This window comes from Bos javanicus, chromosome 15, assembly GCF_032452875.1.
Source record: "Bos javanicus breed banteng chromosome 15, ARS-OSU_banteng_1.0, whole genome shotgun sequence".
In the NCBI taxonomy this organism is placed as follows: domain Eukaryota; kingdom Metazoa; phylum Chordata; class Mammalia; order Artiodactyla; family Bovidae; genus Bos; species Bos javanicus.
This window is the reverse complement of record NC_083882.1, coordinates 51843638-51857726: the sequence shown is the minus strand read 5'-3', so window position 1 is coordinate 51857726 and position 14089 is coordinate 51843638. Positions and strand designations below refer to the sequence as shown.

The following is a 14089-nucleotide window of genomic DNA, read 5'->3' as shown; positions in this document are numbered from 1 at the left end:
GCGCTGGAACGACGGCCTAAAGGATAAGTGACTGGACACACGTCAGATGCTGCCGTTGAAGATGGTTTATGAATGCCCCCCCATGGGCCTTGCTGGGGTGACAGAGATATAGCAGCGGGTCAGAAACAGCCTCTGCCCGCATCCCAGGAGCCCACAGAGGAAACAAATATATTAAATGGATGCAGACTGTGGCCTGGACTTCAGTAAAGAGGTGGTGTTTCAACCAGGTGGCGGTGGAGCTCGGGTTCACCATCGGGATGGTGCAGCAGAGGGGACTGGCTGGAGGGCGGGGCTTCCTGTGGCAGGGGCACACTTGTCTTCGGCCCAGCCTGGAGGAGTGAAGCAAACAAGCATCAGGGGTGGGAAGAACTTCCCTCTATGCCATGTCTCTCCTGCCTGAGTGGCTCGGGCAGTCAGTGGGTATCAGCTGGAGGCTGCTGTGGGCAGAGCCCACCCTTTCCTTCCCACACTGAAGCAGGGCTCCTTATGTCCCGGAGGCCCTCCCTTGGGTTCCTCACCCAGAGCTGGGCCAGGACAAGGTGACGCTGGACAGTCTGCCCAGGATCCATGAAAACACAGGAGAAGTTGGTATCTTGCAGGGTAGGGCTCAGCTCCTCCAGCACCAAGGGCCTCCACAGCTGGGTCCACTTGCCCCTGTACTCCCGCCTGGAGCAGACGAGGGGGAGAGGCTGTGAGAGGACCGCAGCAGCAGCCTGCCTCCAGCCAGCCTCACCACCACGCCCTCACCTGGTGCTGCCCTCCCACAGCCGGCCTGGGAGGTGCTCGATGAAGGAGCCGTTGCCCAGCCAGTAGAGAATGCTGAAGTGGGGAAAGCGGCTGCAGGCGGTACAGGACAAGGTCAGCGTTCCATCTGAGGGGCACATGTGGCTGTTAGTCCTATAGAGCAGACCCTCCCGCCTCTGCCACGGTCTGCCCGCCCTGCCCCACAATTCAGGAATCTGGAATGCAAAGTCCAAGGGGAAGGCTGAGCAACAGGAATCTGGGGATGGGTCCCTCATCTGGGTCCTTGACTCCTAAGCTTGTTTCTTCAGAATGCCCTGGGGTTTCTAGCACCCAGCTTCAGTGACTCTAGGAGCTCTGGCCAAGGAGGCAGCACAGTAGGCAGTCGCTCAACTGAGAAGGCCAGAGGGCAAGTGGGCCCTGTGAGGAAGGAAGGGCTGGGCTTGGAGGCACCTCCGTCAGGACTCTGGGAGTCCTCTGACTGTTCTGAGTCCTCTCCATCCCACGTGACAACATCTTGGGAGCTGTGAGCTGAGCCCTGCACCAACTCGCAATGCTGGCTGGGAGAGGGAGAATGCCCACTGCTCAACCGAGCTGCTCGGTTGGTGACAGGCTACGTGGCAGAAGGCTGGGGGGTGCGTGCTCAGAGGCCAACCCACCCTTGGCGCCACTGTTCCCTCAGCCCGCCCTCGGACCACCGCGCCCTCCCATCCCACTGGAATAGCTCCTTACTCAGTGAGACTTCCTCTGCTGGCCAGGTCACTGTCAGCGCTGGGCACTGTTTAGCTGCTGGGAGTGCTAGCGGCCGCGAGGAGCAGGGGGCCTTTGCCATCCCAGGTGAGGCAGCTGTGGTGGCCTGAGGCACAGGTGTGGCTCTGGCCAGGTGGGAGATGATGTGGGCACAGAAGAGCAGGGCCCAAAGAGGGCTGGGGTCTGAGGAGAGGACAGTCACAGAGGTCAGCAGCTGTCTGACCTCCTGGGACTGCTCGGCATCCCAGCTCTGCTCTTGCTTGAGAGGGAGCTCCTACCAGGATTAAGTCTGGCAGATTCTTGGCTCTGCTGGGAATGGGTGGGGCAGAAGAACCCCTCCAGCCCTAGCTCTTGTCTCTCTGAATGGAGCACAGGGAGACCTTGGAATGGAGCCAGAGCACAGCAGCTGAAGGGACCGCCTGGGGTCAGGTTCCTCACCGCCCTCAGGCCGCGCCCCACCCCTTCCACCCGCACATGCACAGCCCCAGGGCCCACCTGGAATCCAGTTCTGTCTCATGGTCATGATGAACTGTGTCAGGAGCTGCCGTGCCTTGCTCTATATATCTGTGACAACTTCCTCTCTGGGGAGGCGGGGGAGGTGACCGTGACAAACGGCTTCTCCTACAGATTCCAGGCACACTAGTACGGCCTTCCTGTGGTCTCCACAGCCCCTTCCTACGTCTGACTTTTCAGGGGGCTGCCAGACACTGTCCACTCTGCCCCATCCACCTGTCCCAACTGACAACTGGAGGACCAGCATCAAGCGCAGGCTGGAGCTCTTCCAGCCCCTAGAAACAAAGCTGGTGGATCCCCACCTAGCTCTTTCTACCTTCAACATTATACTTGTCACTAGTCCAATCAAACGCTTCATTACAGGATAGAAACTGAGGCCCAAAGAGGATCAGGGACTTACCTAGTCACAAAGGAGGGAAAATTCTGCTGCCAGAGCTGTTCTGGGAAGGGCAGGATAGACAGTGAAATCCTTCTGGGAAAGCACTGCCCCCCCTCCTATCTTACTTTCAGTTTTATTTAAGCAGGGGATCTAGAGTAGGCTCTTGGCCACCAGCAGACACATGTGCTCCACAGCAGTCTGGACCCAGCCAGTCCCGAAGGTTCCTGCACACTGTGCCTTCTGCTGAGCTGGAGCTCACTGTGGCCGTGAGCCTTCTCACTCACTCCCAGGCCCCCTGCTCTGCAGGTGGTATCAGCCTTCAACCATCCTCAGCCTCACAAGACTCTGCTCTTCTATGTGAACAGAAAAGGCCTCCTGCTTCTTTCTTCAATCACACTATATTCAAGGGGACAACTGTCCTAGGCACTGGGGACCCGAAGTTGGATCAAGTGGACCATTTCAGACTCACACCAGCCCATCCACATCCTGGCCTTTCTCAGGTTCCCCACTCCCTCCAACCAACCCAACATCCACCCCTCACCCCCATGAATCCTCACTTCTGTCACCCCAGCTCCTTGGCCAGAGCTACAGACCTAAGCTCACCAGGAAGTCTAGTTTCCCCTTGCCTGGATCCCAAGAAGCCCTGAAGAGCCCTCTCTTTTGGACGCTGCCCCTTTCGGAGCTCCCCAGCTCAGTTTGGCTGTGTCTGGCCCCACATGAGCCCCATCACGGGAGCTACATTTCCCGGCCTCCACGGGAACCTCTCAGACACGCTTGGAGCACAAGCTAGAGCACTGGTCCTACAGAGAGGAGAGGGTGCCTTCCAGGGAAGAGTAGGTACACCCAGCACTGGCTGGAGCAACAACAGAGCTACAGAAGTCAGGGTCACACATGTGGCTTCAAGGGGTGGAGAGACCAGGGCTGGTGATCCACGGAGCAGGTGTGAAGGACCAGACCTGAATGTCTGGGATCAGGAGGATGGGGTCCTGGAGACAGAGCCAGGGAGGCCAAGAGATGGAATAAAGTTTGGAAGATGCGTCAGGAGCACGGCTGCAATCTCAAGGGGTGAGTGTGTTGTGTGTTTGTAAAAACCATACATTTCCAATTTAGATGTGGGAGACTAAAAGTCAACTCCTCTTCTCCAGGGCTGTAACTCACATCTTCTCAGTCCCTCCCCCACCGCCTGCCCAGGAGCTTCTGGGCTGCAAGACGCAGAGAAGCTCCTCCCTAGGAGCGCCAGTGTCTCCAGCAGGGAGGTCAGGAGGCAAGACTGTCGGGGCTTCTGAGACCCAGTTCTCCGGGGAAGGGGGTGGGGATGCGAGGGACAGGAGACAGGATTCTACCTGTGAGTGTAAATAAGGCCAGAGTCGGGCTGCTGGGAGGTCATGGTACTCAGGACTGCTGAAGGATGGAGAGAGTGCCCCGGAGAGAGACTGGCCTTGGCTTCTCACATGACCTGATGTGGGGGTGGGGGTGGGGGCAGTGGTTTATTCACTAAGTTGTGTCTGACTCTATGACCCTCTGGACTGTAGCCCACCAGGCTCCTCTGTCCATGGAATTCTCCAGGGAAGAAAACTTGAGTGGGTTGCCATTTCCTTCTCCAGGGGATCTTCCCAACCCGTGGGTTGAACCCGCATTTCCCGCATTGCAGGTGAATTCTTTACCGCTGAGCCACATGTGGGTGAAGGAGGGACAAAAGTGAAAGGATGACCGCAGGCCCCAATCCACCGAGGACGGGCCCATGGGCATGAGTGAGCAGCATGTTGGGTAAGCCACAGTTGGGTAAGAGAGTGACTGGGGAGAGGGGTGGTTGCGGCAGGGCACTGACCTCAGGTCGTGAGGACGGTCACCCTGTGATGACCCAGGGCCCCTTCTGCGACAGGAGAGAAGCCCAGCAGGCCATCTCACTCAGGGATGTTGGACGGGACCCACCACTCGCCGGACCCAGCTCTCAAATGGGAAGAGCAAAAAGGCAGCAGAGGCCAGGCAGCCCCGGGGACCGCAGGAAAAGAGGTGGGAAGAAGAAAAGCAAGATGGATGTTCAGCTTTCCAACCCAGCTCACGGAGCTTTATTAAGAACAGATGACAAGACCCTGCTTGGTTCCTGCTGCACCTGAAGGGCCATATTCCCTAGGAACCTGGCGTGGAAAGTCCGTATTTGCCCTCCTACTTCCTTCAAAACCCCTAGGACCAGAGCTGGGACCTACCTGAAACCCCCTTTCAGACACCATACTCACCCGGCCCTGACCCTCTTCCCAGCCACCCCAGCACTCAGGCTGCTGGGCCCAGGCAGAACCCAGGGATGACGGGGCTGACATGAGGATATTCCTTGAGCTGGGAATCCCCTGGCAGCTTCAAGGGAACAACGTGTGACTACAGGAAGAAGTGTCACGTCTGTCAGTCCCTCCACCGCAGACACACACACACACACATGCTCACTCGGGCTTGCTGGGAAGGAAGTGATGCAGCAGTGGCATTCGGCGCATGTCACCACTTCTGGGCAGAGCGTCAGCTTGCATAAGTGGCCCTCAATCACTGCTCTGTACAGATGGTCTCTGTTCTTGACTCAGTAAGCCCTGCTTAGGGGAAGGTTCCCCAACAAATTCTCAGGGAATTCTGAGGTCCCAGGGCTTCCTTCACTGGAAAAGCCATGACAAGGTTCCATTTGCCTCAACCAGCCTATGGCCACCCCCACAGGGAAGGCCCGCCCGTGGCCTTAGCTGGGAGGAAGGATACTTCACCCCACAGTGCTCTTCAGTGGCACCGGCCACAGTTCTCTGGCCCTTCCGCACTGAGTGTACCAGGCTCGAGCCCCACGCACGGAAGGAAGAGGGGGGCAGGGCCTGGGGCTCACAGCCAGAGGTAAGATGGCTCCTTTACGTCAAAAATGTTGTGGCTCTGCTCCTGCCCTGATCAAGCAGGGAGGTGAGGCCTGGAAGAACTGGGGCAATTCCTAAGCTCCACAATAAAAAAGGTTTTTAAATATATTCATCAAAATAGTTTTCTTTTAAAAAGCCCCCACTGCTGACAGCCCCACCGGCTGGCTCTCCATCACCTCCCTCCCCAGCCCGGACACAGCCGGAGGAGTCCTGAGTGGCCCAGTGCCCCTCTGAGTCTTTCCCACCCAAGAGGTCTTGGAGGGCAGGGAGGAGAGTGCCCTGAGGTCCATGGTGGGTGGATGTTCTTCCTCCTGACTATTCCAGGCCCAGGATATAGTTGATGCCTTGCACCAGGCCAATGATGACAGGCTGCCATGCTACCAAGTACCGAAGCCAGTCCAGCAGTTGTCCGTACATGACATGAGGCCTCTCCCAGCTGTCAAGTGAGTTAAAGAAAAGGGGCTACATGTTCGAGCTGCTGAGGCTGGCCTAGGGGATGGGTAAGAGGGTCTGTCTACATGTCCCAGACACTTCACAGAAATCAGCCTACAAAGAAAGGTGCTTTCTAGAAAGCCCCACCCAACCTCTCCATGTTGGAACACAAGTCTGAACCTGGAGAATGAGGGAAGTGGGACAGAGGGGATCAGTGCAGAGGATCAGACAGACAAGGCAGAGGGTGGAGTGGTGAAATGAAGCTCTCTGTGGCTGATACACACAGAGGGCTCTGCGTGACCCCCTCTGTAAGCTGGGACTGCCAGTGAGCCTGAGACTGCCATAGATTTCTCATGACAACAGCTTCGGGGAGATGGGGAAAGAGATAAGGTAACCCGAAGGTTCTTTTCCAAAATGGGAAGATTTCTAGGTCAACGGAGGGGTTGAGTATGAGGACAGAGGCATATAGGGGCAGAGCAAGAGGCTGGTCACAGGGGATAACTCCTGGTAGAGAGGCTCCAAGGAGCCCCATCCAAGGGCACTGAACATGGGGGCCCTGCTGAGGCCAAGCAGCCCTGGAGAGGAGTCCCTTCCCTCCACTTTACAACCCACTGCCGGGAAAGACACTGGAGAGGGAGCCTAGGAATCCAGCTCCGGGGAAGCACAGGCCTCACAAGACTGTGGGGAGTCCTGAGGGCATCAGGAACCAGTCTGGCCCACTACTGGGAACCAAGAGAAGCCCCGACCCTCAGCTTGACCATGGAGTTACTGAACTAGACCCCAAAAGAACCAAGCAAGGAACCATAAAGGGGAACACCAAGGCCCTCCACAGCCCGGCTAGTATCCAGGGGCCAGGAAACCCCCATACAGAGAGAAAGGGCAACTGGGAGAGGTACCTGGATCCAGGAGCAGCTGAGAGCAGCACAGGTCCTGTGTTCAAAGTGGAGGGGACAGGGCTGGTCTCCAGCCCCGCCTGCCAGAGGTGAGGCATCACATGTTAGTTATATCACCTTGAGAATGTTAGTCAACCTTGAAACTGTTTCACTGGTAAAAATGAGGATACTATTACCCAGGTCACAAGGCTCTAGAGAACGAGTGAGCTCACAGAAGGAAAGCGCTTGGCACAGTGCCGCCAGATGCGCAAGAAGCAGGCGGGCAAAGGAAGTCGCTATCACTACCGATTCACCCTCGAGGGATCCTGAGTGGTGAGGAGAAGCTGAGCTGTTGGTCCTGCCCCATATCCCACCCACCTCCCTAGACAAGCCAAATGGACTGGTGGGCAGTTACCAGACAGGGCTCAGGAGGGGCACCCCAAGACCCACCTGATGCAGGCTGGTACTTTCTTACCACTGCCCGCTCCCAACAAGAGCCCAAAAAGGATACGGGTTGCTGAACATCCTCTTGAGGTCTACTTTCTCTTTGCAGTAGGGACACGTCTGCTTCTTTCCCACAATGCACCAGCCGCGGATGCAGAACTCGTGGAATCTGAGCACCACTGGTCAAGGGAAATAGTGGGCAGCCAGGATGGCACTCCAGCCCCATGATAGGCTTCACGGCGTCCAGGCCCTAGCTCTGGAGGGAGGTTCAAACCCTGGCTTCACCTCTTACCAGCTATATTGTCTTAGGCAAGCTGAGAGTACACCTCCAGCCCTGCTTCCTCACACATAAAGTGGGGTTAATGAACTCTGCCTTACAGGGCCGCTCTGGGCACAATGGAGAGCACACGGCCCAGAACGGGAGCCAAGTAAGGACGTGGTGAACACCAGAGGCGCCACTCAGGGGCACTTGATTCCAGCACTGAGGGAGCCAGTTAGAGGATGCTCTTCCCTGGCGACTGACCCAATCTTGCAGCAGCTGGTGTAGCTGAGGCTCCCTTCTGACCTGGCCAGGCTATACACGCTGCTTACACACAAGTGGCTCCCATCTATAAGAAAGACCAAAGGAGGCAGCCGTTTCCACTCCCTGGATTGGCTTCCCTATCAGAGGACATCACCCAGATGTGTGCCTCTTGTGACTCCTCCTCTCAAAGGTCTGGATGGCATGCCCAGGGTCATGATGGTCCCCTCCCTCCCTGACTGGAGTGCGCACGTGGTGAGAGAGGCAGCCCAGGAGCTCCAGGCAGGATACACGTGATTGCAAGACAGCCTATACGTGTTCTCAATGATGCCTTCTTCACTGACGTCCACAAAGATCTGCTGCCCACACACTGCACACACACTGTCTGAGAGGTGTTTGGTGGGCATGCCCGACTCGCTGTAGAACTGGGAGAGAAGAGCAGGAGGAAAAGACAGGAAAGACGTGAGAATCAACCAAAGTGGGATGATACCAGCGAGGCCTGGGGTCTTCTGGAGAGAACGTGACACGGCAGGTGGAGGATCCCAAGCTGGAGAATATCTCACCGTCAGTCATCCTCATCTCTGTGGGGCAGATGGGGTGAAAGGACTAGACCAGAGATGGGCTGGAAGTCGGGTCAGACAGAACCTGAAGACGGGGCTGGTCAGCATCAGGGTAGGAGACCAGCAGGGAGAAGGGTTCGGGGCCGCTGACAAGGAACCACATCAGCTAAGCCACTCTGTGGCCACACCGTGGTTCCCTCAGGTGGGCGACATCTCTTCTCCAAGAGGCACATCAGTGAAACAGCTGGTGCAATGGTGGCTGGGTGACAAGGGCATTTTCAGGCACTTGTTGCAGCAGTAAAACAGCTTCAACCCATTTGGACAGCATTTGGCATGATGTCTCAAACTGCCACACCATTTAACTCATTAATTTCACCTTAAGAAATTTAAAGAAATTTCTTTAAAAACAAAAAAAGCTTCATGCATATAGATACTCATTTAAGTGTTATTTATAACTAAACAAGTGAAGAGTCTGGCAACCTCTCAAAAAGTTAAACACAGCAATACCATATGACACAGCAATTCCATTCTTAGATAATACTCCTAAAGAATAAAAACCAGGCCTAACCACACACTTGTACACCAATGCTCATTAGCAGCATTAATCACAAATAGCCAAAAGGTGGAAACAGCCCAAGTGTCCATCAACAGAAGAATGGATAGACAAAATGGGATCTATCCCTCCAATGAAATGTTACTCAGTCACAAGAATAACGAAGTTCTGATACATGCCAAAACGTGCAGGCACTTTGGAAACATGCTAAGTAAAACAACTTAGACACAAAAAGATAAGCATTGCACTGATATATGAGTCTATTTCTATAAAATATCTAGAATAGCCAAATTCATAGATAGAAAATAGAACAGAGTGGGGAGGAGGAAATGGGTTATTGCTTCTGTTTGGGATGATCAAAAATTTTGGAAATAGCACACTGAACAATGGGTAAAATGGTGAATTTTATGCTACATATATTTTCCCAAAAAAGCAAGAAAAAAAAGCAGCAAACAAAAACAAGCAAAGAAATGGAAAAAACCATAAATGACCAACAATAGAAGGATGCCTCGATAACCTGTGGCACCCACTCAAGGGGCTAGACAGGCAGCGAGTCAGCTGAAGCTTGAGATACAACATTAAGTGTCAAAAGCAGGGCAAAAATTGGAGGCATAGTACTGTTGTTGGTACCATATGTAAAGACAAGCAAGCAGATCGATCAAAAGGTCAGAAGGAAATGTATGAGAGTATTTACACCAGTGATGTCTTGGTAGCAGGATTATAAATGGGTGTTTTTTATTTTGCCTACTTTTCTGTACTCAAATTTTCCTTAATGAACATATATAACAGGCAAGCCTCAGAGATATTGTGGGTTCCATTCCAGAACACCACAATAAAGTGAGTCACACAAATTCTTTGGTTTCCCAGTGCATTTAAAAGTTATGTTTCTACTTACTACTAGGTGTGCAATAGCATTATGTCTAAAAAACCAACTATGACAGTAACATCCAAGACCACAGATCACCATAACAAATAATAATGAAAAAATTCAAAACTGCCAGAAGCACCAAAATGTGACACAGAGACACAAAGTGAGCAAAGGCTGTTGGAAAATGGTGCTGATAAACTTGCTTGATGCAGGGGTGTCATAAACCCTCAATTTGCAAAAAGCAAAACAAAAAATTATCTGCGAAGTGCAATAAAGCAAAGCATGATAAAAAGAGGTATGCTCATACCTTAAAAGATTATTTATTACCATAGTTAATCACAGTGAATGAGGAATTCCATGCTCCAAACAGAAATTCAAAATTTTGTGTACTTTCCTTATCGTTTATTGTTCAATAACTACATAGCATTTCCCCTTGATCCCAAGAATAAAAGACTTGAATTTTGTTGAAACTATTGTTTTTTTTCTTTTCTTTGTTCTTAAAAATGATGGTAAAACACACGTAACATAGAATTTACCATCTTAACTATTTTTAAGTATACAGTTTGGTAATGTCAGTAAGTATATTCACATTGATCTGCAGCTCATCTCCAGAACTTTCACATCTTGCAAAACTGTAAAATTAATTCTTTAAAAGGCTTCTGTATTTATTATTACAATTTAATCTGTACCTATAAAGGGAAACAGATTATACTTAGCCTTTTTTGTATTGTTATTTTCCTAACTTGAGTTTCCTCTGTTTTTTGTTTCCAAGCAACTGTCTTCTGAAAACTTCACAGCCTGTTAGCTGGGTGAGGGACAACAGTGGAAGAAGGGCGGGGGTAAAGGAGCTGGGACAAGGAGTAGGGAGGACACAGCTACGTCTGCCATGACCTCCACTCCACATGCGGCTTCTCTGACTCCAAGCAGCCCTTCTGAGAAATGGCTCTCCTGACTCCAAAAGTTCTCAGGGGTAGAGGGCAGAGCTACCCCAAGAATCCATGAATATAGAGTTTCTGACCTTCAACGCTCGCTCCCTGTCTTGCAAGAATGTCTGAAGTGGCTTAAGGTGAGCCTGTTACTGTCACAGAACACCAGAGCAGCCCCGTCACTGGGGAAACCAAAGCCCAGAAAGGAAAGAAACTAGCTGTGATGAGAACCCAGACCCCCTGACCAAGATGTTCACTGACATCTGAACACTGGAGAAATGCAGCTACTTAGCTCAGTGAGGGCCAATAATTCAAAAGGTTCTGATTTGTGTATCAAGAGTGCAAAAGGATAAGTGAGAGTTAAAGTGAAGTTGCTCAGTCATGTCTGACTCTTTGCGACCCCATGGACCGTAGCCTACAAGGCTCCTCTGTCGTGGGATTCTCCAGGCAAGAATACTGGAGTGGGTTGCCATTTCCTTCTCCAGGGCATCTTCCTGACCCAGGGATCAAACCTGGTCGGGAAACCGCATTGGAGGCAGGGTCTCCCGCATTGGAGGCAGACGCTTTTTAACCTCTGAGCCACCAGTGAGAGTTAGGGTGAAGCCAAACCCATGGGAGCCCACTAGCTGCAATTCTCCAAAGCAGGAATCTGAATGTTTGTGCTGAGAGGACCTCTGAGACAGACTCCACCAGAGTTCAAGAGGCTGATGGCTCTGAATGTGCCTGCCTGAGTATTTCTAGGCACATCAACTGAACAGTGAGAAGAGAGACCAAGAAGTCTGAGCCCAGCTCTGGCACCAAATCCTTGCACACTTGTGCAGCACAGGAACACCACCACTCACTCTGGCCCATGGCATCGGCAGTGAGAAAGGGGAACCCTCCAACTCAGGACAGGAGAGCTCTGAGGAAGAACTTAACCTCAAACCACTCCAAGTTCTGCCCCAGGATACTGGGGCAGGGATACAGCATCAGAGAGAACCTGCATGAGGTGATGAGAGTAGGAGGGACACTGAGGCAAAGTTCTATTAGGCCTCTAGCTTCTCCATTCTCCCTGCGAGCTAATGTAGCGACAGGCCAGCAGGGTCAAATCCCACAATGTTTCAACAAAGTCATCAGATGAGTCTGTCAAGTCAGGAAGGTCCCAGCAACCAACAGTTCGCAGAGCCCACTGAGACTGCATAAGGAGGCCCTCGGGCTGAGTAAGGTAAAGTACAGGGAGGAAGATTCTGGTTTAACCTCAAGAGCCTGATGCCTCAGTGTGGAAAGGGCTCAAGGGGCCACACAGTTTGTCAGGACAGACTGCATTTCCATCCTCTGTCACTTACTATCTTGATGATCTTGAGCAAGCCACTCAAACTCTTCTTTCCTTCCGTCAGATATACTGGGTACCTACTAGGTACCAGTCACTGGACTAGGTCTTGGGCTATAATGTTGGAAAAACACAGACCTGGCCTCTGTCTTCAGGAAACCTACAGCAAGGGGAAACTGGCATTTAATGGCCATACTACTCAAAGCAATCTACAAATGTAGTGAGATCCCTTTCAAATTACCCATGACATTTTTCACAGAACTAGAACAAATGATCCTAATATTTACATGGAACCATAAAAGACCCAGAATTGCCAAAGCAATCCTGAGGAACAACAACAAAGCAGGAGACATAACACTCTTAGACTTTAGGCAATACTATAAAGCTATAATAATCAAAACAGGGTCCCATTACCACAAAAACAGACATATATAGATCAACGAAACAGAACAGGGAGCCCAGAAAAAACCCACATACCAACAGTCAATTAATCTTCAACAAAGGAGGCAATAATATAAAATGTAAAAAAGACAGTCTCTTCAGCAAGTGGTGCTGGGAAACCTGGACAGCTGTATGTAAATCAATGAAGTTAGAACACACCCTCACACCATGCACAAAAATAAACTCAAAACAGCTTACAGACTTAAACATAAGATATGACACCATAAAACTCCTAGCAGAGATCAAAGGCAAATATTCTGACATAAATCATAACCATGTACGCTTAGGTCACTCTCTCAAGGCAACAGAAATAAAAACAAAAAAATGTGGCTTAAACTTATACCATCCTTTAAACTTATACCAGCTTTTGCATAGCAAAGGAAACCATTAAAAAAAAAAAAAGACAACCTATGGAATGGGAAAAAATATTTGCAAATGATGCGACCAACAGGGCTTGATTTCCAAAAAATACAAACCGCTCATACAACTCAAGAACAAAAAACCAAACAGTCCAATGGAAAAATGGGCAGAAGACCTTAATAGACATTTCTCCAAAGAAGATGTACAGATGACCAATAGGCACATGAAAAGGTACTCAACACTGCTAATTATTCAGTTCAGTTCAGTTCAGTCGCTCAGTCGTGTCGGACTCTGCGACCCCATGAATCGCAGCACGCCAGGCCTCCCTGTCCATCACCAACTCCCGGAGTTCACTCAAACTCACGTCCATAGAGTCAGTGATGCCATCCAGCCATCTCATCCTCTGTCGTCCCCTTCTCTTCTTGCCCCCAATCCCTCCCAGCATCAGAGTCTTCTCCAATGAGTCAACTCTTCGCATGAGGTGGCCAAAGTACTGGAGATTCACTTTAGCATCATTCCTTCCAAAGAAACCCCAGGGCTAATCTCCTTTAGAATGGACCGGTTGGATCTCCTTGCAGTCCAAGGGACTCTCAAGAGTCTTCTCCAACACCACAGTTCAAAAGCATCAATTCTTCAGTGCTCAGCTTTCTTCACAGTCCAACTCTCACATCCATACATGACCACAGGAAAAACCATAGCCTTGACCAGACGGACCTTTGTTGGCAAGGTAATGTCTCTGCTTTTGAATATGCTATCTAAGTTGGTCGTAACTTTCCTTCCAAGGAGTAAGCGTCTTTTAATTTCATGGCTGCAGTCACCATCTGCAGTGATTTTGGAGACCAAAAAAATAAAGTCTGACACTGTTTCCACTGTTTCCCTATCTATTTCCCATGAAGTGATGGAACCAGATGCCATGATCTTCGTTTTCTGAATGTTGAGCCTTAAGCCAACTTTTTCACTCTCCACTTTCACTTTCATCAACAGGCTTTTTAGTTCTTCTTCACCTTCTGCCATAAGGGTGGTGTCATCTGCATATCTGAGATTATTGATATTTCTCCCGGCAATCTTGATTCCAGCTTGTGCTTCTTCCAGCCCAGCATTTCTCATGATGTACTTTGCATTGAAGTTAAATAAGCAGGGTGACAATATACAGCCTTGACATACTCCTTTCCCTATTTGGAACCAGTCTGTGGTTCCATGTCCAGTTCTAACTGTTGCTTTCTGACCTGCATATAGGTTTCTCAAGAGGCAGGTCAGGTGGTCTGGTATTCCCATTTCTTTCAGAATTTTCCACAGTTTATTGTGATCCACACAGTCAAAGGATTTGGCATAGTCAATAAAGCAGAAATAGATGTTTTTGTGGAACTCTCTTGCTTTTTCGATGATCCAGCACATCATTGTTGGCAATTTGATCTTTGGTTCAAATCAAAACTATAATGAGGTATCACCTTACATCAGTCAGAATGGCCATCATCAAAAAAAATCTACAAACAGTAAAAGCTGGACAGAGTGTGGAGAGAAGGGAACCCTCTTACACTGTTG

General features: G+C 50.7%; 2 protein-coding genes across 4 annotated transcripts in view; both read right to left on the bottom strand.

The window, feature by feature from the left end:
• Positions 1–50: 50 nt before the first annotated feature.
• Positions 51–2714, bottom strand: IL18BP (interleukin 18 binding protein). The gene is made up of 5 exons (XM_061380709.1): positions 1987–2714; positions 1474–1674; positions 748–871; positions 519–666; positions 51–329 (listed from the first exon to the last, which is right to left on the bottom strand). The coding sequence occupies exons 1-5, from the start codon at positions 2012–2014 to the stop codon at positions 201–203; spliced, it is 630 nt and encodes a 209-aa protein (XP_061236693.1). The 5' UTR covers positions 2015–2714; the 3' UTR covers positions 51–200.
• Positions 2715–4423: 1709 nt separating this feature from the next.
• Positions 4424–14089, bottom strand: part of RNF121 (ring finger protein 121) — an 84161-nt gene continuing 74495 nt past the window's right edge. For all 3 annotated transcript variants that reach the window (XM_061380703.1, XM_061380705.1, XM_061380704.1), the window contains 3 exons: positions 7822–7955; positions 7078–7179; positions 4424–5698 (listed from right to left, as the gene is read on the bottom strand). In XM_061380703.1, coding sequence (XP_061236687.1) covers positions 5578–5698; positions 7078–7179; positions 7822–7955 — 357 coding nt within the window. In that variant the 3' untranslated portion in view covers positions 4424–5577. The remainder of the gene's footprint in view (positions 5699–7077; positions 7180–7821; positions 7956–14089) is intronic.

What these genes read in the sequence shown, in the direction of transcription:
- IL18BP (XM_061380709.1), bottom strand. Translation starts at nt 2,014, where the DNA reads ATGACCATGAGACAGAACTGGATTCCAG. An exon ending in AGCAGAGGAAGTCTCACTGA is followed by an intron (nt 872 to 1,473) that starts GTAAGGAGCTAT and finishes TGTGCCCCTCAG; the next exon opens with ATGGAACGCTGACCTTGTCC. An exon ending in CTGTGGGAGGGCAGCACCAG is followed by an intron (nt 667 to 747) that starts GTGAGGGCGTGG and finishes CGTCTGCTCCAG; the next exon opens with GCGGGAGTACAGGGGCAAGT.